The sequence below is a fragment of the Pieris rapae genome, chromosome 14, assembly GCF_905147795.1.
Source record: "Pieris rapae chromosome 14, ilPieRapa1.1, whole genome shotgun sequence".
Lineage (NCBI taxonomy): Eukaryota > Metazoa > Arthropoda > Insecta > Lepidoptera > Pieridae > Pieris > Pieris rapae.
In genome coordinates this window covers 7781263-7805354 of record NC_059522.1, presented here as the reverse complement: position 1 = coordinate 7805354, position 24092 = coordinate 7781263, and the positions used below count along the sequence as shown (strand labels likewise).

At 32.3% G+C, this 24092-nt stretch overlaps 1 protein-coding gene across 2 annotated transcripts; it reads left to right on the top strand.

Annotated features, from left to right (window-relative positions):
• Positions 1-67: 67 nt before the first annotated feature.
• On the top strand, positions 68-24091 carry LOC110998040 (arf-GAP with coiled-coil, ANK repeat and PH domain-containing protein 2). 2 transcript variants are annotated; one of them, XR_006750596.1, is made up of 21 exons: positions 68-310; positions 404-520; positions 670-843; positions 1785-1869; positions 2129-2272; positions 6599-6694; positions 7947-8203; positions 10007-10123; positions 10651-10842; positions 11141-11247; positions 11983-12071; positions 12794-12888; positions 13526-13660; positions 14356-14426; positions 14725-14856; positions 15476-15633; positions 16009-16122; positions 16508-16614; positions 17283-17431; positions 18632-18702; positions 21376-24091. XR_006750596.1 is itself a non-coding variant. In XM_045630964.1 (20 exons), exons 1-20 carry the CDS (start codon positions 258-260, stop codon positions 18649-18651), a joined length of 2412 nt encoding a protein of 803 aa, XP_045486920.1. In that variant the 5' UTR covers positions 68-257; the 3' UTR covers positions 18652-24091. The 2 variants fall into 2 exon arrangements, 1 of the variants encoding a protein (XP_045486920.1); XM_045630964.1 differs by having other exon boundaries at positions 18632-24091.
• The last annotated feature ends 1 nt before the right edge of the window (position 24092 follows it).

The window sequence follows — 24092 nt, the reverse complement described above, 5'->3', positions numbered from 1 at the left end:
GGCATATTGTCAATTGTCATTTATTAATCACTGACATATAAAGCTTGATTATTGAATACAAACTTCAATCAATCATCAAAGTAAAATCGGCTGTTTGAGTTAGTTTTGCTTACTGTATTGTGTTTTTGTATGAACATTTTATATTTGTATGAATTTTCATTTGGTGTAGCATTTATGTTTTGTTATTTACAAGTCTCAAGAAAAAAATTAAGCTATGGGCTTTATTGTTTGCTAATAAAGTATTACAAAAGTGCACGATGAAGCCTGTAATTGATTTTGATGAATGTTTACGAGACTCTCCCAAATTTAGGTAAGTTACAAAACTGTTAGTTGAAAGTGTGCAATAGAAAGTGAATCTTTGTCCACGCTTTGTGATTAAATTATATCAACAACGAATGTTTAGGGAACAGCTGGAAACAGAAGAATCTAGTATTGACGCATTGGAACAAAAGCTTGATAAAATCCTTAAGACATGTTCTCTTATGATAGAAACGGGGAAAACGTACATGAACCAGAGAAGGTGAGTTTTCATGTTTTTAATACATAACACAGTCTTTCAGTCTTTCAAAAATCCATTGTTTTACATCAATGGTTACAGAATGTGGCTAAATAGGTTCCTCCTGAGTTTAATCATATTCAAGTTTTACTTTATACCAATATTTTTTGCAGCATATTTACAAATGCACTATGGGATCTGAGTGGTAACTTCTCTGAGGACCCATCGATTATGTCTATGCTTAATAGAATGATACATGCTCTGCAAGAGATGACTAAATTCCACTCTATATTGCTTGATCAAGCATCAAGGACTATACTTAAGAATCTCAGTGCATTTATCAAAGTGTAAGTATTGTAGCTGTTAATGAAAAAGTATGATCACAACCTGTTATTGCTATATTTTAATACAAATGCTACAAATTCCTTTGATATTCTAAAAATTGGAATGATAAAAGTTGTGAAGTCTACTTTTTTATGATCTCATATATCTATAACTAGCTGACCCGGCGAACTTTGTTCCGCCTTAATGGCAATTAATAAGCAGTTTTTTTATTGGAAAAAATACAAAAAAATTAAATACCTACATTAATCATTCATTATACGAATGGGTAATGGCACTATCATTACATTATAATTGTTAATTATTTATTTAATAGAAATAGTTTCAATATTGATTTCTTACAAATATCAAATTGTCATATATACGTCATTACATAGCTGTCATTATACGTCAATTACATAGCTATCATTTGCGTTTTATTATTCCAAGTATGATTCTTTTTTGTTATACCACGTTTTATAGTGACTGACGTTTCATGTCAAGTCCCACGGGAACGCTGTCGAACGGGATAAAAAGTATCCTATGTCCGTCTCCTGGCTCTCAGCTACCTACATACCAATTTTCACACAAATCTGTTCTTCCGTTCTTGAGTTATAAGTGGTGTAACTAACACGACTTTCTTTTATATATATAGATTTGTTATTACAAATTATAGATATATGAGATCTATTAATGTCTCTTTGTTTTCTTTTATACGATTACAAAACACACTCACACATTATGTTTTTCAATGTTTGGTCTTACAATTAAATATAGAATATTAAATTAACCCATAATTCATAATATATATCTAAATTTTACTTGTTGTAAATTATATTATTTTTACTCAGCATACATGACATAAATGATAATTATTATTATATGTATTATTCTGATTCACTGTCAGGTTCCAAGTTATAGTGTGAATCATCTTGTTCACTGATAATAATTGTTTGAATTTTTTTAGTGATATTAAAGGAGTAAAGGAGAGCAAACATCACTTTGAAAAAATCTCAAATGATCTCGATATTGCTCTAATAAGAAATTCACAGGTACTGGTTTATATAATGTAATAGTAATTAATATATCTAATAACAATTGAATAGCTAATTCCCCATTATTATGAAACATATAAGGAGGCTCCCTAGTATTTCTGGTTTATTTTGCTATTACTAAAAAGGCTTAGCAATACTTATTAAGTTGGTGTATTTTAAATGAATTAATGAGGGCTTCTCGTAACGTCAAACAATGCCTTCTTTTAATCATTTAGGTATTTGTATGTATTAGGTATGTAATATTTTATTCATATAGGTGTCACGTCACAAGGCAACTGATGTAGAGGAAGTTGTGAATCTCTTACTGGCTACAAGATCTTGTTTCCGTCACACTGCACTTGATCATGTTCAGAAGATTACGATGCTACAGGCCAGAAAACGACATGAAATATTGGCAACTGTAAGTAGTACATATTTCTGTGCTTAGTATTAAAAATATAAATATATATAGCCAAAACTATATGGAACAGATGTTTCTGTCTGCCTTTATTGAGGATTACAGGATATTATACATTAAAGTATATGTGTTAACCAATCAGCTGAAGTATATAATGTCAATCTGATACTAAATTTAAAATATTATATAGGAAATAATAAAATTTATGGAGACCTTGCCATAGAGATGTGTAGCTTAACAAGCTTGTCTGCCCCAACCATATTTCAACCTTCAATTAAATAATTTCTGCACTAATTAGGAAGAAGGTTATTATGTCATAAATTATCAATTAGCATTCAAGTATGAGACAACCGGTATCAAAGTAATATATTTGAAAGCCTGAAAACTGAAACTACAATGAGATAAAGTCTTTCGCAGTCAAATTAATTGCATAAATGAAATATGTCACCACTATGTGGCTTTTGAAAGGTTTTCTTCAGCCTTATTTGTGTTCCTACCCAAGGAATTCCTTTTCATTTTTTTTTTAAAGAGTACCGAGAGTTTTTTACGCCGGCTTTTTCTTTCGGCCAACATCTTCTGTCTTCTTTGCCGATGAGTAGGGATGCCAACAGGCTCGAATTTAATGACGTGGAATAAGTGATGCCATTATGATCCTATGTTCCAAAATAAACGTATTTTATTTTATTAAAAAAGTGGCCGTAAAATCATTTATAGAATCTATATATTTTTTTGACTCTCATGTTGGTTAACCTACTTTAAAGTTGCGATGTCAGCGCTATTAAAACGAAATTAGTTTTTGTTTGGGCTTTGTACGGAGGCACCAATGCTAGCCAATTATTGAAAATGTAATACAGTTTAATCCTTGAAATCGCTTCTGAAGTTACGTTGCACGCTTGCTTGTACTATGTGACTGTGTATGTTAGTTATCCGCATTTGATTTTTGGGTTTTGTTAACATGGCGAATTATTTATTTATAAGTATGTTATCATACACATATTACAGAATAAAACACTCAGCTGATATACAAAGCCAAAACAGATTACGTTGTAAACAAAATATACGAAAGAGCAAATAAGTGAAATAAGTAACATCAATAGATAAGAGAGTAAAAAAATAAATTCAACATTACACAAACCAATTTAATATTTTAACTAAAGATAATTTAAAAAATATTAAGACAGACCAGAAAGGAAATGTCTACTTAAATTATCTTTCTTCATAAATTATTGTATTGCAGTTAGCTAAAACCAATACATTGGCGATTACACAGATAAATCATATTCGTACGAGGCACATGTAACAATTGTGTATATCTTTTCGCACAAGGGGCATGTATACATATTACATATATTTTCTAATGAACCTCCTAGGGCTCCCATTGCGTAACACCCAGGCTATCGAATCAGTATAATACACAATGCGTGACTAAGTAATCATATCAACACTGAATTCGTAATGTAGTAATTGCTACGTCGCGTTCACCTGTTTTATTACGTCAATACTTGTGTTATTACCATAATTTTACATTACCGTTATGTTTTTGTATCCTTGGGATCGTATGTTTGTTTGCGCAGTTGTATATAATTAGTGAATGGACTGGGTAATACCAAATAATTTTCATGGATTGGCTGTGTGCGTTAATCTTTTTCTACGTCATTATAGTTTATATGTCAGGCATATGATACTGGTTTCAATCCCCAAAAAAATCTTAAACCAGTCTCTTTGACCGTACCAATTCGACTTCAGGTCAAACAATCTGTAAAAAATTTAAGATTTAAGATACCTGTAATGTGTGATGGCTATTACAATCCGTCGATTGGTTATTGGTACACTTTTTACAACATTTAAATTATGATGTTTATCTCAGATGAATAAAAATGGATTGAGATAGGTTATTGGGTATGGGCGTCGGTATAACTTAATATCAGATGAGCCGTTCTATAAAAAAAGAATAAAAGTGTCTGGCTTTGGCTTTTTGTTTCTTGACAAACACAGAAATAGAATTTCCTATAAATAAATATTAAACCACTACAGAATAAATAGTATTGAAAGGGTGTGGGTAAGTATTCTATAATGATGATCAAATAGTCTATTTCGAGTGAAGTATAGCAAAAACGTGTTGGATTTTGATATATGGAGGTTTCATACAGTTCGCTAAATTTCGTTTCTGTATTTCCCTAAGCTCTGATATGAGGTCAATCTTCACATTTCTGTTCGTGTCAGTGATTGCAATTTTAATTGCGTAATTTAATTCACCAAGGTGACGATGGATTTTAATTGCGATTATGCATTGTCTGTGCTATTCGACACAACAATACGCTCTTTGCTTGGCCCGTGGGAACTGGTAACTAAAATGGTCGTAGCCGAAACTTTATTGTTTTATCACATTCTAAATATACCCTATATCTTAACTGACTTACCTTATGTACGAAAGAATTATGTATCTTTGTTCAATAAGAGACAAATTTATGGTTCAAACATACGCTTAAAACCCAAATTTTTATGCTTATATTCTTAAGAGACAATCAAAAGACACAACATTTCGAAAGAAAAAGGCTATCTTTACCTAAACATTTATAAATACATATGTATATATTAACAATAATGTGTAACACTAAATATATAAAAAAAAGATACTATTGCAATTCGTAGCCTTAATTTGGCCTCAGTACGCTTCCTTGCAAGCCTTCTAAATTTAGTTAGTTGTAGTAAGCACACTAAAGATAAAACCTACACATAAGTTCAAAAATAAACGCAAAAATTGTTACTGAGAAGAAAAAGACGGCTGGAGCAATTTGAGTATTTCTTATTTATTACATAACTCTGCGGTTTTTATGGAGAGAAAAATTGGGAAAATTCTACGGAAATTATCATCATTTATACATACTTGATAATACTAGGTGGTAAGATCCATTATATGGTAAAGTAATATTTTTCTCTAGGTTCGTTAGCTCGATTTTTTTTAATGATTACTAAAGGAAACGTTCCATTCCAAAGCGTAAAAAATCCTTTAACCTACGCTTCATAACACATGTCATAAATGGGATTATTAATAAATTCCAAAGTAACTCAGTTCTTATATGTTACGGTCGAGTAGTAGAGTGACTGATAACACCGCTTTTCATAGTTTTGCATGGACGTCAATATTTTTATGTCATGTGTTTGTCCTAAATTTTTGGTACAAAAAAAAATATTAAAATTGCATAATTTGGTATTGGAAATATTGGAATTGGATATAAGGCCAAGTATGTAGGCTCCTGTATGAGCGTCTGGATTTATTTATCAATGAAATTGTTTTTGGGACGGAGGCTAGTAAATGCTGATTTATGAAATAACCCAATAAACGCCTGCCGCCTCGTATAAAAATCTATTAACTAAGCATCTAATATGATTCCGATATGACGTTTTAATAAGTTATAGTAGATACGGAATCTACGATAACGTATCGGCGAATCGTCATCGGATTAGTCATTCTAAGTTCGACAGGTACTTAGTTTTCGTTGGCGCGGTGGCAAGGCTGCTCGCTTAGCGTTTAAAGAAGCTAAATTTATCTGTATAAGGTGAAAGTGTACAAGTGTTCGATTTTTAAATTGACGATTGTGATTGGCCATCGAGGTAAACGTTTTGCGAATTCTACTATTGAACGTGACTATGTAATATATTATAAAGGCATTTATGTAAAGTGAAAGTGTGTTGGGATCGAAATAGTGACATTTCATAGAGAAAAGGAAGTTTTGTATATTTTTTACAGTGTTTAGATTACCCATCAATAGGGGACGTTTATTAATATTTTTAAGGTAAAGCGAATTAAACCTTCGGGACTCGATATTATTAAGCTATGGATTTTTTATAATTTAGCCCTAACTACTAAGTTAGTACGGCGGTTAAATATTCTGAAACCAAATTCCAAAATATAGGTTTTTAATTATATTATATGTATGTGATTTTAAACTAGATTTAAATCTAGTTATTAGAAATAATAAATAAATGCCATTAATAACAATTTTGATATATCTTTAAAAAAACTTAATCTCTCAGCTCAGTTCCTCTACTATAAAAAGTTGGAGATCCATGTAATAGCAAGTCGGTTAAATTAATTAGTTAAGGGTCCCTCTGTCTTAAGTTATTATAGTTTATTAACCTAATAACATCTAATAGAAGCCATATAAGTATAAAAAAACTTTATCTTTTTAATAAATATAAATATTTTGAAATTATAGAACATAATTATAATTTGTCTATTATCGTTATCCTTAAATGAAGATAATACGCAATACTGCACAGATAATGATGTCATACTTCGTAGTAAGCGACGATATTTATTTACAGTTCCTGTCGTATCTTCAGGCCTGTTGCACCTACAACCATCAAGGAGCTGATCTCTCAGAAGACTTGGAACCTTTCTTGAAATCTACGGCTGACGAGGTAAAGTTAAAAATATTTCGAAGGGTTTTGAGACAGAGATGCCTAGAGAATTATTAATACAAATAAATACATTAAATAAATAATTTGATTCTCATTAATGTAAAAATTAGTTATAAGAGAGTGAAATCGCTGATTGGAAATGTGCAAAAAGCTATCAAAATATATCTTATATATAAAATTCTCGTGTCACAATGTTAGTTACCATACTCCTCCGAAACGGCTTGACCGATTTTTATCAAATTTGATATGCATATTCAGTAGGTCTGAGAATCAGCTACTATCTATTTTGCATACCCCTAAGTGATATGGGGCGTTCACCTCAAAAATTTTTTTATATTTTTGACGATTTTTTTTATGATACAATATATCAAAATACATACAACACTTAATTTCCACCCTCTACAATTAAACCCTATTTTTTATTTGATACTTTGAGGTTTGTCACTAGGGTAGCGTAGCAAAATATTCCATTTTAGTGTGTGCTAAAAGCCAGACTAGGCATTAAGGAAAAACGAAGTTCGCAGGGCAGTTATTATATAAAACTAATCATTTAAATAAACATTTTGGAATCTCCTACAAATAAACACACGTTTGAATGTGTGGTTTCAGTATTTTAAAATTATTTAGTTGTACAAGAAATACTAAACAAATATTTACACTTACTTTACAATACTAAAGCCGATTATCTGTTTTATTTGTTTCGTTGATTCTCATGAGCTACTGACGAACTAAACTTGTGTAATATAGTTCAGTTATAGGCCGTCTAAAACTGCGGGGCACAACTGGATAGACTATAAATTAATTTAATAAAAATCAATAGACCTTAGTCTATGGGATGCGACGCAGAAACCATACTTAGCGAAATATAACAGATGTCAATCCAACGTGGACGTACGATTGTCACACTAGGCATATCTTATTCCAAGCATATCGTCTTTTTAATTGTATCCTAAGACCCGTAATGATTCCACCAACGCAGACGCTAGTCGTCGTATAAGAGATGTCTCTCCATATCTAAATTTTGAAATTTAATTAGTGAGAATCTTCTCGAATAATACACATACGTGCACACAACACAGGAATGTCCTAGTGTAAGTTACACTACAAATATAATATAATACATATAACAAATAGGTTTAATTAATAAACATATCAACTCCACTTTTCGTACTAATGAACAATAATCGCGTGTCAATCATACAAAAATGTTAATTAATTGGTCTACATACGTACAAAGTAAACCGAATTGCAGATCGCAGTTATGCGTAACGACACAAAATCACTCGACAAAGAGATGGAGAATCGGCATACAATTGTTAATAGCAAAGATACGGTGCTGCCAAGTTGTAAGCCTGCCGAGGGAGAGGGGGAAAAGGATGGAATGCTTAATCCACCGTGTCTTAAAAATATGCCCCGGATGCAAGGGTATCTATTCAAGAGGACCTCGAACGCCTTCAAGACGTGGAATCGAAGATGGTTCTATTTGTATGACAATCGACTGGTTTATAGGTGAGTTGTAACTGACCTATTCAAAACTCACTAATTACACTTTATAACTGCAAGTGCAGTGTTGGATTCATTCATGATCATGGATGTTCCTTTCTAGCTCGTACGGTGAAGGAAAACATCGTGAGGAAACCGGCATTCCTTAGACCCACACATTGACGTCTGTTAAGCACTGTGCATCTGTGCCATTTTTCTTAATATGCATGTAGATGATCAGTCTACACAAAATATAAGTTAATAAATTACCAGAATGCAATGAATAAAAATGACAGATGAGTTTCGTACAGATTATGCTATTTCATTCATAGGTAATTTCGTGTATACAAATAAATTAATTATTTTTTAGCTAAATAATAGCCTTATTAAATAAAATCGTAGACAGGCTTTGATTTTAGAAATGTTTTTAATTAATTTTGTGTCTTTAAGAGTGCAAAAATATATGGTTAACGGTATATTTTAATTTCTTTTGTTTTAAACGCTTAATGCTGTAAATCGTCTATGTGTTAAGTATTCATGTGTACGCTGTTGTCATTTAGTATTTCCTGTACGTATATGGAAAGTCGTTAAGTAGTTTTGGCGCCAAATACATTAAATTGTTATACCAATTCGATACGACTGGAAAATTGTGCTATTCTTGTTCCCGAACGTCCTTATATAAAGGCACTACAACAATTTAGGTCTAAGCCTCAAATTTCTGTATCTTTTCGGTAATCATTTCTAATAGGCAGATAGGCCCTATACCTTCTACACACACCGCCGACTGCTTGGGTCTAAATGTCGAAAGTATGTATTCCTTCATCGTACGAGCTAGTATTAAAAAAGCATTTGTAAGGTATCATATTAACATATCGGTCACGCTTCAACTAAAACTAAGTGGGTCGTAAGTCATTGCGGTCAAGGGCGCGCTAATTAATTGCGTTTTGCTGTTTCTATGTTTTTACTCCTCTGAAACAAAACTGAAACGAGTTGTGTTTATTGTTAAGTGGTTCCTTTTCGCATGGACTATCCGGGTTACTGTCTGACTGTCTACTTAATCTTGTCCAACCCAAAGGAGACACACGTTTTCCGCTATTAAAATATCCTTTGCAACTCCTCGGTGTGTCCAGGCAGAATATGAAATTTCATATTAACTCGAATTCATTCAACTCAACTCATTTTAAAGAATATTTTTGGAAATTGTGGAAATAGCTAAACGAAACCTCGACTAACCAGTAACCGAATCACCAGAACCAATTCAACTTAGTAAGTGGTTTCTAGGCCGGTAACGCATTTCCGAACCTTCTGCCAATGTGAGTTTGGTATAAATGTCAAACTTGACATTTGACAGCTCCCTAGTTTGCGTTATATAGTAAAGCTCATCCCGAATTAATGGGTGTATGATTTTAAAATCATTTTATAATAATCCGGTTCCTATTTGGACTTTGTATCTGTTTGTTTGATTTTCTTTATTTATAAACAACTAGATGATCAGTGCAGTCAAAGATGCTTTTTTTTCTGTAAGTTCAGTGTAACATGTCATAATTGTACAGATAGAGAAAGAGAAATCCGTTCGTGTACAGTAGTGGTTTGAAGGCACGAAAACTTAATTGTCGAGTTTTAAAATCATTTTGTAATATTAATTTATTATCATAAACCGATCACATAAAACATTTATGTAGTGAGAACTGTATTTTAGTAGTATTTAACTCAATTAATATCACAAAAATTGGTAATCCTATATTCCGTAGAACATTTGTTTTTTTTAAAGATATTTAGAACAATACTGACAGGATATTTTAATCAATTTGACATTTGTATACTTGACAGAAAGAGGACAGGCGAACTAAACGTGACAGTGATGGAAGAGGATTTAAGATTGTGTACCGTTAAACTGGTGGTCGATGGCGAAAGGCGCTATTGTTTCGAAGTACTTTCACCTTCAAAGTAAGTTTTATGCAAATCCTTCTTGTTCCATCCATTATGTTAATTTCGTAAAATTCTTAACAAATTCTGAAGTAAACTTTAGGCATTCGTAGACTATGCATTTCTATGAGACTGTTTCTTTATTGTCTATAGATAAAGTTGTCATAGACAAAACTGCAAAACCTTTTTTGTATTTTTATAGTAGTTGATTGGCCAGAAAATTGTGAGTGATTTAAAATGACAGTGACAAAATTAAATAATATCAATATATAGAAATATATAAAATAATATTGTGTCAGTGACAGCTAGTTACGACTAGACTCTTAAAAATCCTGCAACGCACTCGCGAGCCTCTTGGGAGTGTGACTATCGATGTCTGGTATCACAAAACGAACCGTTTGGTATCTGTAACGAACCCACAAGCCAATAATTGCGATGCACAAATTGTCTGAGTTGTGAGCGTGTCTTGTGTAATAAGTTCTCGAATTTATTAGACAGATTTCCTCCCATGAAGTACACAGGCAAATGGTTCACTATTTTTTTATCAGAAGTCACATGCTGCAAGCAGACTCGGAGGAAATGTTAAATCTCTGGATACAAGCATTGCAAAATGGGATACGCTCTGCCATACAACAGGGGCAAAGCAGAGATAACCCGGATTCTCAACTAGTGTTGGTGCCAGATACAAGACCGAATGGAGATAGAAATAACGTCGCTTTTCCACTGATGAAAAAAGTTAGGTAATAATCTTATGTATACATCATTTTATTTATCACAGGGCCGAACGCTTAGAAATAAGTTTTTTCATTTTATTTATAGAACTGCTCAATTCTTGGCCATATTGTCTGTGTCTTTTCTGAGGCCGAGCCTTCAATCTTCGATTGTTCACCTTTTTTCTAACCAGCTAGAAGCATTGCTATGGCAAATATCGCGAGGAAACCAAAACAAAAATCTATGAAATAAAAATGATCGAAACGGATACAATCCGATGCCAGTGTTTTTACGCCACTAGATTATTAAATTGAAATATTTTTTCAGGATATGGGAGCAGTTGTTAAGTATTCCGGGGAACAACTATTGCTGTGATTGTGGCAGTGCTAACCCACGTTGGGCGAGTATCAATCTTGGCATCACTTTATGTATTGGTAAGATAACTTTTATTTATTATACACACACAGATCTACGGACGAGGCCATAGTAAAGTAGAGCACAGCGTTGTTGCCGTATTTACAAAAGTTCTGCGCCATTGCAATCCAACTATTAAATCGGTTTTCTACAAGTAACAGATCACTACAGTGTAAAGCTCCATAAAGGAGATAATATATTGTTTTTGGTACAATATTTGAAATATTGACAGAAAATGGAATAATAAATAATTTAATTGATTATAACTATTACTAGCTGCCCCCGGCAAACTTCTTTTCGCCTTAATTTTTTTAGTGTGTCAGTGCTCAAAGCTCCTACGATGACAGAAAAATCATAAATATATAATGACCTTATATATTTATGTATTTGTATGTATGAGTATTATGTACATTAACCAATTATAAAAAAAAACGAGTTATTTGATACGATGTAATCGTTATGAAATTATTTTTCGTGAAATATTTACCAATTCTAATAATACTCGAATGATTCACGAATACAACATAATAAACGGTACTTATCTAGAGCTTGATACTACGTATTCTTTAAATATGTAATCATAAATAATCTTTTAATTGTATGTTACTTTCCTTTTTCTTGGAAACGTATTTTTTTCAGTGCAAATCTTTATCCCTCGTAATGGTCATATATTTTGATTCTATTTAACCGTAAATCTATTGGAAACTAGTTTTTTTTTAATTTTGTGGAATTACGACGTAACTCTTAATTGACAGAATGTTCGGGAATTCATCGTTCGCTCGGCGTACACCTGAGCAAAGTGCGCTCGCTAACCTTAGATGACTGGGAACCCGATATTATAAAGGTACGTACTTATAGACTACTTGGCATTTACTTCGTTACCCAGTGAAATAATAATCTTTGTTGATATCCATAAACATATAATTAGTGAAAATATATTTCCGCAAAAACATTATTTTATATCTACACATAAATAAAGAAAAAGTACTGCACTGATTAGAAAAAAATCACGATGGCGAACCTACAATATCCCCGATGAATATAGGCTATAGATTATTTTCAAAAAACTTAAGGATCCGTGTGAAATCTTATGTTACCCAATAAAATATCAATAAAAATCCCCATATTGCAGTATATTATTGAGAATGGAGCAAAATGATGTACAGTTATATACAGACAAAACTCCGTCATATAATCTATAATACTGTCTCTCTCATACGACTGTCGTATTTATTTAAAAGTTCAAATAAAATGCTAGTTATTGTGACGTGTCAATAATCTTTGCTAATTATCTATGACACCGACAGAATTCAATAAATTTTTACTTACAGAAGTAAGACTTAACGCTACGTCTCGTTTCTGAAACTTACACTAAACCGTTGCGTTGTAAAGAAATTGTTTCTTCTATCTCTTTCTATTGCAGCGTAATCACTATTTAACAGAAGAGTCAAAAGTATAATAAGCACTCTGTATTGAGATTCATTTACTTTTCACGAATAACGTGATAAGTCTTATAACTCTGTGACTGAAGCATTTAAAACAAAATGTTATTAACGATTGTTGCAGGTCATGGCCGAGTTGGGTAATAAAGTGGTGAATCTCATATACGAAGCCAACACAGAAGGCTCTACAATACCTAGAGCAACTCCGGAATGTGAAACGTATGTTTTTTTTTAAACAAAATCAAAATTCATTTATTCAGTTTAGATGCGTCTTAGGGCATACTTATGAATCTCAAAAACGTTTACAATATTCGCGAAAGAGCAAAACTACGCCCTCCGTTAACTACGCAAAACTAAATAAATAAATAAAAAAACGATCCAAACAGCCAGGCGGCTCACCTGATGTTAAGTGATACCGCCCATGGACACAATGCCAATGGTTCGCGAGTACGTTGCCGCTCTTTTAAGAGTTGATCCATTCTATAAGCACCCTTCGTAAAATTGGCTTAGCGTTGCTTGTAGATTATGAGCAAGGTTGCAAGATAATGTTTTAATAATTAGTTATGATTATATAATAGATAATTCCTATGAAATCAATGAAATCTTACAACAATGACGCCTTGTATTTTATAGGAATAATAAAGTAATCTACTTATTTGAATCATGTATTCGTAATGTCGTTTTGTTTTACTATTACTTACGAGTCGTAATAATAGAATTCCTATTAAAAATAATAACTGTCTTCGGTGTAACGAAAATTCAACCACTCCCTTAGAAGCCTTCGTAAACTATGTGTCCGGTACAAAATTAGCGATGCATTTTCGGTTATTTCAATTGTTTATTAAATTTCAAACAGATCGGTGCGCGAGGCATGGATTCGTGCCAAGTACGTGTCGTTATCGTTCGTACGTAACATCGTGAGTGCGAGCGAGCCTCGACACGAACCCGCGAGAAATGGCCGACGGTGGTCGGTACGAAGAGCGAGGAGACGGTAAATATTTATTTTAATTCACTGCACAGAGATAAAATGTTTCTTTTTAATTATTTTTGAGTGTGAATTTCGTTTCTAATTACAATCAACAAACAGATTTGTCTTTGAAAAAATCCAGGCGCAGAGTAAATTTAACAAATTCATTTTATCTATTATTATTCGAATAATTTATTAGTAATAGAAAATACTGAATAAATGATTAGTAAGAATTAATAGCGAATAACAGATTAGTAAGAAAAGCAAGATTGTAAATGTAATACAATAGTTATCTAAGAGATAATAAATTAACAAAATACCCATGTTTAATGGGTAAATTCGTGTTTAATACAATTTTTATTAAATTAATATTGAGTTTTATGTTGCATAATGTCCAATTTCTATCTCTCTTAAAATACGAAGTAAAGTAAAACGTGTCGATTAGATTTGTATGTTTTTGTTTATTTCGACTAAAAAGCAAGATATCAGATAAGCAAAAGCAGAAGTTGAATAGAATTTATAATTTTTAAACAAAAAAACGTTAAGTTAATAAATCAATTAAGTTAATAATATTTTTTAAATAATTAATGTATTAGCAGAGAATTTCCTCACTGCGTCCTTTTTTTAAATTTTCTACTCTACTAATATTTTATAGGTTTCTGTAGCTTGCCTTTATTGCTACAATGTTATAACGAGATTTAAAATAAATTAATTTTCAGAGTCCGTGCGTCAACCACAGTGCCAGAGACTATAAAGGATGAAAAAAGTGACGTCAACAGCAATACAAGTGGTATGTTAATATCAATATCTACAAAGATTTTTTTTTTTAAATCCTTGCAGTCCGCTAGTTGTTAATATTCTTGTCTTGTATATGTCAAAATTCAATACAATTTTGACTTACGGGTGTTAGACTATTCAATCAGTAAGCTTTACATAAAACTTGTTATTTAAATAGAAAAAATGCCAACGACAGAGTTTTTGTTGTGTTTTTGTGTGTTGTTTTGTATATATTTCAAATATTTTAATTATTTTCTTAAAATCTGATAGGTTATGATACGTTTGAATTAGTTTTTTCTGTATTTTAACAGTATCGGAGAGTTCAAGCAAGTCGGACGATAGTCCAGTACTCCTAATAGGCAAGGAGTTGTCAAGTGAAAGGGCTGTCGACCTCAGTTTGCCTTCAGACCATGACTCTACAGAAGGGGAAGACGATGATCTTGGTGAGTTCAGAATTAGTCAAGAAGAGGCAATAAGAAGCTTAGTATCTTAACTATTGAAATAATTTTTAATTAACTTTGTTCAAGCCTTTAATATTTTCCGTATTGTATACTCGATTTATTTCCAAAAATATACAGTATTTACAATCTTCACCTACATAGTAATTACTTATAAAAAAAATAGAAAAATAAAAATAAAGTCTTTGTTCCCTTTGGCAGTGTACGTTTAATGCTGAAAGTAATGGCTGTATTGCGATAATTTTGTAGTTCTGAGATCACCGGTACTGTATACCAGGCGCCAACTTAAATCTTTAATTAGAGCCTGGTCACTTGAAATCCACAAGGTACAAGATCAAAGAACTTGTCTTAGTGTGGAAAAAATTTACAGCACTTGCCATCTACTTTTACAAGCCAACAAATTCGTTCTATAAGTATCTTAGCCTCATTTCCTGAGTCGTATATCAAGTTACAGCCTTTTTACAATCTGTCAAACTGTATATAAAAAAAATTGTATCTGTCGTAAAAAATGTCTGGAAAGTTGGTTTATTATAGTTTAACGTACGTTGAGTACGGAGCATAAATATAAATTGTCTGTCTAATTACTATGTATGGTGATTGACAGACGCAGAAGACATATCCTGCCTGTCATGCGACGCAGTGTTATGCCGCGCTGCGCGTGCGCACAACGTGTGCGTGATGAGGGCCGCGTTGGCCGCAGGCGCAGACCCGACCTGCAGGAACGACAGGCAACGTACGCCGCTGCATTGCGCCGTGTTGAGCGTGAGTATCATTATTAATAGTTATTTTACGCAAGCTAGTGATCTTTTACTTATATAACTTTCACTTATATAATGTTTTTTTTTTGTTTTGTGATATTACGTATCATTATTCATAGTTATTATACGCAAGCTAGTGAATAGGGCAAAAAGAAAAAAACATTATATTTATTTTTTTTTGTTTTGTGATATTACGTATCATTATTAATAGTTATTATATACGCAAGCTAGTGAAAGAGGCAAAAAGAAAAAAACATTCTATTTTTTTTTTTAATAATGTGATATTACAAAATTCGTTCAAAGACGTTTCGACGTTTTTTGTAGTATGAAACATATAAGTGATATAGGTACAATATATCTAATTTTTTGACAATTCCAGGGATCGGTAATGGCTTGTTCCTTCCTATTGCTCAATGGCAGCAAAATCAATGACCAAGATGAGGACGGCATGACTCCATTACATCTCGCTACCGAAGCTGGTCATACTGGACAGGTAAATAATTTAGCCATTTCAATTATATAATTTTTTAATGCAATTAGATTTTAAAGCACATATTGAATTCGTATTTCATGTCTCGTCAATCTCGTCTTTTACTAAAGATAAGTCAATATGTCAAACTTTATACAGAAATGTGGTTTGACAATTCTAAGATTTAAGTTTTATTCATGTTATATAATGTACACTTTTAATTGTCCATTAGATGGCCCTTTTAACAATTCAGAGGTGGATGAAATTTTAAATTTTGTCTTTTATACGTTTTGCTAAAAACAAATTCAAATTAATTAATTATGTCCAACGTCATATTGAAGGAACTAATGGATAACAGTCGAGGCCATTTTAATGAGTGATGTTGCACTTTTCCTTTTAATGGTTTTAGGTATGTCTGCTTCTCCGCTACCGCGCAGACCAAGCAATAGTGGATAACCAGGGACGGACTCCACTCGATATAGCAGTCGAACAGGCCAATGCGGATATAGTTACGTTGTAAGTGCCTCCCCTTTAAATAAACAAACAGTGTCACAAAAAAAACACATGTTTTTGAGATTTTCTTCATTAAATTCACAGTAAATTTTCGATATTTGTATTATACTGGTTTGATTTTTTGGACTGCGATTAAGGTTCGTTGAAAACTTGAACCGAGGAGGCTGAAAGAGGCAGCATGAGTGACTCAGATCTGTTTTGAAGGCTAATTGAACCATTCAGTAAATATCTTGTCGCTTTGAATTCTATCCACGAATTAATTAACTGAACGTTAGGGGCGTGACTTAAACGGTGGATTTCAAAGCGATCACAAAACTTGCGTTGTGCTTCACTCAACGAAAACTCATTGCAAAAGTACGTCTACAGTCTAAGCGCGGTGCGCGCCAGACTGCAACATAGCCAAGCCATAAAAAAGATTTAAATTTTTTTTTAGATTAAAGTTTAAAATCGGCCCTAAGACGCCCTTTATTATATTTTCAACTTATAAACGCAACGAAATATAATTAAAACATGCTATCATTGTATGTTACATTTTTTATTTAAAGAAAAAAGCACTAGAAAGAAAAGCCTTTTAAGGAAGAAGACTATGATTATATTTTAATTTAAAGAAAAATGCCTCTATAACCTCCACTTAGTTTTCTACGCAATAGAAAGTTTTTAATTTTTTTTAGACTCCGTCTCACAAAACTCAACGAGGAAATGCGGGAAAGCGAGATGTCCTCAAACGACGACACATACAACGAGGTGTTCCGCGACTATACCCAGTTGGCCCATTCCCACCCTGAGAGGCTTGTACGGCCCAGGCATAACAATAATGACGGTACGTTAGAAATAGTAACGTAACGTATTGGCCTAGTGGCATAGGCTGTGCTCCAATGGAATTTTCTTTATAAGTCCGCAGTTAGCATATGCTCCGACATAAAATAAAAATCATCGAAACTATGTGATTATAAAATAGGAAGCAAAAGATAACTCAGATGCTATTTTGAAAGAATTAAATTTGTTTTAAATAATATAAGCAGTGCTTTATGTCTAAAGTACGTAAATTCGGAACCGAGGTGTACGCCATTTTATGTACGCATTTAACACACTCGTTAGAAAACCGACCCATAAATCGTGGTATGTCGGGTATAGAAGGCTAGTCACTGAGACATATAGAATAAATGTAGTTAAAATTTTTGTGCCTACCTATTCTCTAAATAAAATATAATAATCATTTTAATATTGCCTGAGCAAAAGAAGCTCGCGGTAATTTTTTAGATGCGTTATCGACTTTTGAGTACCTTATATTTTAAATACTTAGATTTATTGAGAGTGAGAAAGGGAGATTGATAAAAGATACGCGCTATTGGTTGATGTATTCTTTAAGTTACATATTAGAACTTTAGATTGAAATTCTATCGCATAGTCTTGTGCAGTAAACGCACATTTTTTATATATTATCAAAAGCACGTATACAGAATGTAAACAGTGTGAATATAGATATACAAATACATGGAGTGATCATATACTAGTACATGATCATCTACTGAGGCTTTTATCTTAGGAATAATAATTTTACAAAGAAGTTTCAATTCTGACATGTGCACTTTGTACGCACGCCCTTTTTTAAACATTTAAAGAAAAAATTAGATTTTTTATTTATTTTGTTTTTTTTTTAATGTTCATTTAGTTTTATTTGTTAGTCTGTGATAAAGAAACTAGTTTTGTTTTGTCTATGATGTCCGTCATTTTTAATTTAAAATTATAAATTGTTTGTTATGAATAAAAAGTGTTTTTTTTAAGAGAACAGGGGGCAAACGGGCAGGAAGCTCACCTGATGTTAAGTGATATCGCCACCATGGACACTCTCAATGCCAGAGGGCTCGCGAGTGCGTTGCCGGCCTTTAAAGAATTGATTTAGCAAACTTTATATGTTTTTTCTCAAAATAAATATTAAGCAACAAATTTAAGTTTAATTTTCTTACATACATACATATTTAGACTTAATTTTTTAATAGTGTTAATCTGACACTTTCAGGTGAACAATCAAGTGAATGACGTCTAGAGAAACAGCTTCGTCGCTTCCAACGATGGTGGTGCGAGGAATGAGTATGGCATATTACATATTTAGCGGATTAAAACGCGTTTTTCCTTTACTCCAAAACTGTATAATATATACAAATATGAACTCATTTTTTCATTTTTACTTTATTGTATTAGACATGTTTTATTAGAACTATTGATTCTGTATAGAATGTTAAAATAAATAATTCAATAATTCTTCTTATGTAATTCTATATATGCTTCTTACCGGCTCGACCGATATTCATGAAATTCATGTTTGAGTTAGTATATATTGGTAATTGTTTTGTGTATAACGTACGGATTTATAATCGTTGAATATAGGAATTGTGCTAATTAGATATAAGGAGTTAAATCGCCGTGGCTTAGTGGTTAAGAGACATCGCCGGAGATGAATCCCGATGAAATAATAATTCTCACAAGGCTGATCTTACTTGCCTTAAAAACACTCAAATCGGCTTAATTATAAAAGATCTTTAAATCAAATGCTTTAAATGTCAAAAATATTGCTTATTACATTCCTAATTCATTTGTTAATAATTAAAACTTTATCTGTTGCGATATGAAATAAATGCTTTCATATTACTAGTAAAATGTACCGTTTCAATGTACTCTTCTGTCTCTTTTCATCATAGCGTAAACACAATTTGATTGAACGAGGCGGCAGAAAGCAAGTTATTATATCAAACTTTAGAATTTTGTTTAAGTTCTTAGACTCAGAAACGAGACTTTATTCATTGTTGCTGGTTAACCTAATATAGTTTTACGCCCAAACCCAATAACCTATCTCAATCCATTTTTGACCATCGGAGATAGACATCTTAATCCAAATATATTTTAAGTGTGCTAATAACCAATTGACGGATTGTAATAGCCATTTGTCAATACAAGCTATCCATGGTAGATCGGATAGACCTTTGTATGAAAATGACAATTCAACTGTGCGAATATCCTATCCTAAGATTTTAACTTACACCTGTTTTTAAATAATTAAAAATCTTATTGATATGTTTAAAACATATACATTTAATATTATTTGTACGGTTTTATTTACTGTATTTGGATTATATTAATTATCAAATATGAGTCTAAAGGCTGAAGAGAAAAATAGATTGTCTTTGTAGGTTTTGGTTATTGGGCATGCAGATAGGACTGTCACGGTCTGATCTCAGATTGTTTTTAATCTGAGATTGTGGATTAATTATTGGGTTCGGGCCTTAAAGACCTGTCAAACACTTTACGTTTGGTGATGATGCGAAAGCGGGGCGTATTGAAAACCATTGCTTGCTGCTTGTGAAACTTTACAATGGTTAGTTTTTGGCATAATTGCAGTGAAATGTTTTAAAGATCTAAACTACAAGCGATTAAAATAACTGAATTGTGCTTGCAAATAGAACTTGACTAAAAAAACAAAGCATCTAAAACTGCAAGAAAAACATCAATTTGATAAGGTGTAAAAAAATCAGTTTCAAACGCAGGGAAATGTATTTTTTTCAACCAAAAAAAAAATTGGTAATTATTTCTGTTGAAATATTATTTAAGTTCCGCGATTGTCCGTTTGGTGGCGCCAGATTAGCATCTTAGCCTTCGAGTCACCGATTTCCATCACTTGGTGAAAACTAAGCCCTATATTGATTTCGATCGATTCAAAATACGATGAGTATTTGAATAAGACCGGCAACGCACTCGCGAGCCCTCTGGCATTGAGAGTGTCCATGGGCGGCGGTATAACTTAAAATCAGCTGAGCCTCCTGCCCTTTTGCCCCCTGTTCTATAATAAAACAGAGTATTTCGACAAAACATTATCCAGTTTCTGAATCTCAGCCAACGACTCGAGAATGTCCTTGCTATAAAGGGCTTAATTCGATAATTTGTATTTAATTCGTCTCACCAAAGAAATAATCAGTGATTAATTAAGTTTTGTAAAAGCTTCTATGTCCTGTGATAAAAGTTATCCTGATTTTAAAGAAAATGCAAAAAAGTAAATTTATATGGTGCCAATAAAGTAAGTCTATGAAAGGTGATGAAATAAGACGATAACACCGATTTTGTTAGTTTTTATTCTATATATTATTTATATCTATGTTTTAGATTTAGTAACATAGTATATCTTTATAAATATATTCGCTTTAGCAAACATTTAAAAACGATTGAATGTGTATATGTCGCAGTGATTGACTTAATGAATATCGATCTTTAATTAACTGTCTAGAGATTCAATTAACTCTCTGATTTAACTACTTTACTGCGACATAGATATATGGTAATGATAAAATGTTTCCAATCAAATATTTTGTCATGCATTTGTCAAGTATTCCTAATGATTTACTACAATTTATTGCATTCTTTCTATGTGTGCATATATTAGCTCGAACGGTGAAAGAAAACGTCGTGAGGAATCGTGCCTTATACCCAAAAAGTTGACAATTGTTAGGCACAGGAGGCTGATCACCTATACTGTGATTTATAATTTAGTAGAAGCCTGAGATTTCATAAGCGTAAAAAGTTTCCCGCCGAAAAAGGAACAAATTTGACCCATTTGAGGGCAATAAAATAAAATTCTATGTATTTTATATGTTTTACCTACAAAAAGGTTAATATTTAAAATACTTACTCGAGTGGCCTAAAACAACTAATAAATATTTCAATATCACGAACAATATATTGAATTAAGTTTAATAACATTATTTTATTTTTCAGCTGGCATCACTGCCTATTAAATCAGATGTTCAGACTCGTATTGAAATTAAAAAATGTGACTGTCCAAAAAGGTATGTCATCTCTGACATGTCAGAAAATGATAACTGTCAGAATTGTACAGAATTAAAAATCAGAGTATACTTGCATATTAGATTGACAAATGATAAAACAGATACAGAAATCTAAGACCCTAAAAATGTTATTGCGAATCAAATTTATGTTTTGATTTATTTTTACAATTCAAATATACAATATATACACGAATAAGGTTTATGCATATTAAGACTGTGACATAACTGTTGCATAATAAATTAATTTTATTACAAACCAACATCGAAATAAGATCGTTAGTTTTTAAATTTGTTCCAAATACGCCCACGGAGCGTTGCTCGCGTTTTCTATACGTTACGTTAAATATTTGATTATAAGTGCTAAGTATTTAATATTTAATATCTAAACAAATTCGGAATGATTAATTTGTTGAAAATTTTTCACGAGATTTTACACTATGCCGAAATAAAACATTCCCAATTAAATATCATTCCCTTTGCATTTGCAACGAATTTAACGAATCTCTTGCTTTTAATCTGACTTGTCAGTTTATAGATTATAAAGAATATCTTTTCCTATTTGACAAATAAGGAAATGTTAAACGGAATTCGAGATTTCCTTTTTTGTCAATGGTCTGATATTTTTTCGTTCTATTTATACTCAGTCCAATGTTGGATGACTGTTTGACTCTAGCATGTTTTCTAACTTATTAGGATTTTACAATTGTTATTTTTTAATTTTCTCATCAATAGATTGGACAAAGTAAAATGCGTATGTCTGCGTCAATTGTATGAAAGTTTGTGTGACTTATCGCCACTTTAATACTTATGTTATTAGTTTGCGCTATGATTATTAAAGTGTTCCTTAATAATCTTCAACCTGGAATCGGTTGAAAGGGCTGGTAAAAAAAAACTGTCGCGTATTTTGAAAATCATTGCCATTCACAAAAGTTGTTGAATATGTTCAAAAGTATTAATACAACCGACCGTTTTAATGTCAATGTTAGCAAGTGACAAATAAAGATGGCGCCTATAGTCCGAATTCCAAAGTATAACACAAATTTTGTTTGTCTAAAAAAAAGATTTATTTATCAATTTTCTGGCGTTAAACTCTATTACTCGAATTCACATTGATTAGGACACTAAGGGTCTGTTTCACAATGTCCGGATAAGTTCCAAATAAACTATTTATTATTTGTAGGATAAACAGTATTTTTGCGTTTTATGACTGTCAGTAGTGTTGTAGTTTCAGTGTCGAAGTATCTTGGAATTTTTATCTTTCGAATAAATGGTGTTGCATAGCTATTTGGTACTTTATCCATACATTGTGAAACAGGCCCTTAATGAAACGAAAGTATTGAAAGTTTGTTGTCAAATTTTTCTTTATTTGTCATTTGCTATTAGTCTTAGCGGCCGTTCAAGTATTACGTCAGCAGGTTTACTGCAATTTTCCCCTCTTGTCGGCAAAAGTTAGCAAAACCTCCAAAATGTATTCCGTTTTCAAGCATCAGACAATGTATGTGTAAAAGAGTAATTACTGTTGACGTAATCACCAAATAAGAAAATCAACGACCCCTCCCCCTCACCCCTATAGTGCTTACGTAATACTTGAACGGCCTCCATAGTGTGCATAATAAATTTCCTATATATACTTTCGTATTTATACTGACGAAAATGTTATTGTATACAGCTGTTTTTATTCAAAACTAAATTTGGGTATTAAGTAGATATGTTTTGGCAAAAATAGGAAAGTGGAAAGTCCATGAAATGTCGCTTAGAATTAGATCATGACTTGGAACTTTGAATGTATGGATTATGGTAAAAGCATCTGATTACCAGGATACAAAGCAAAACAGAATTCCCCATTGTGCTGATGCATACACTGCTTTATATTAATTTTGTTGATAATTAAACATTTTACTATTTTTATAATTTATACTTACCATATTTTGTAAGCAATTTCAAAGAAATTTTACTTAACAACTGGCATCAGTTAGTTTTGTGTTTGTACTGTTGCGTGCCATTTAATCATAGCATCTACCAGTGGCGTAGCAAAGGGGGGCGGCGGGAGCGGGGCGCACTGGGTGTCACCTTTTTTGGCACCCACCCGCTCTCAACAACAAATCGCTAGCATAAAAATTTATTTTTCAGGGATTCCTCCACTACCACTGACTCAGCTCTATGTAGAATTCGGGGATTCCCGCAAAAGAGCCTGACGCTGTCGTGGGGGATTCCCCGTCCCATACTCGCGGTCTTTTAATAAATGATCCATGTCCTGTATCATATATTTTTTTTTCACTTTCGATGGGGTGACACCACCAACTTCCTGAGTGGGTGCTATCCAGGTAGCTACGCCACTGGCACCTACTATGATTGTTTTAAAGTATATAAAACGATTAACTTTCTGTCAATAATTGTTGCAACCCTAAATTATGTTATATGAACCTGTTGTGAATTTGTTTCATCTTGTACTATGTACTTGTTAAATAGAAATATTATATAAATATATAAACTTTTAAACATCGAATCTAGAAAATCCAGGTTTATTTAACAAATCTTCCGTGATAGGATACAGGATTATCTACCATTAGTTATAAATAATACTCTATTGATGTTTGATGTTATAATAATTGTGTAGTTGTACTGCTATTAAATTTTGTATAAAAT

What these genes read in the sequence shown, in the direction of transcription:
- LOC110998040 (XM_045630964.1), top strand. Translation starts at nt 258, where the DNA reads ATGAAGCCTGTAATTGATTTTGATGAATGTTTACGAGACTCTCCCAAA. An exon ending in CGTCAACAGCAATACAAGTG is followed by an intron (nt 14,427 to 14,724) that starts GTATGTTAATAT and finishes GTATTTTAACAG; the next exon opens with TATCGGAGAGTTCAAGCAAG. An exon ending in CAGGCATAACAATAATGACG is followed by an intron (nt 17,432 to 18,631) that starts GTACGTTAGAAA and finishes TGACACTTTCAG; the next exon opens with GTGAACAATCAAGTGAATGA.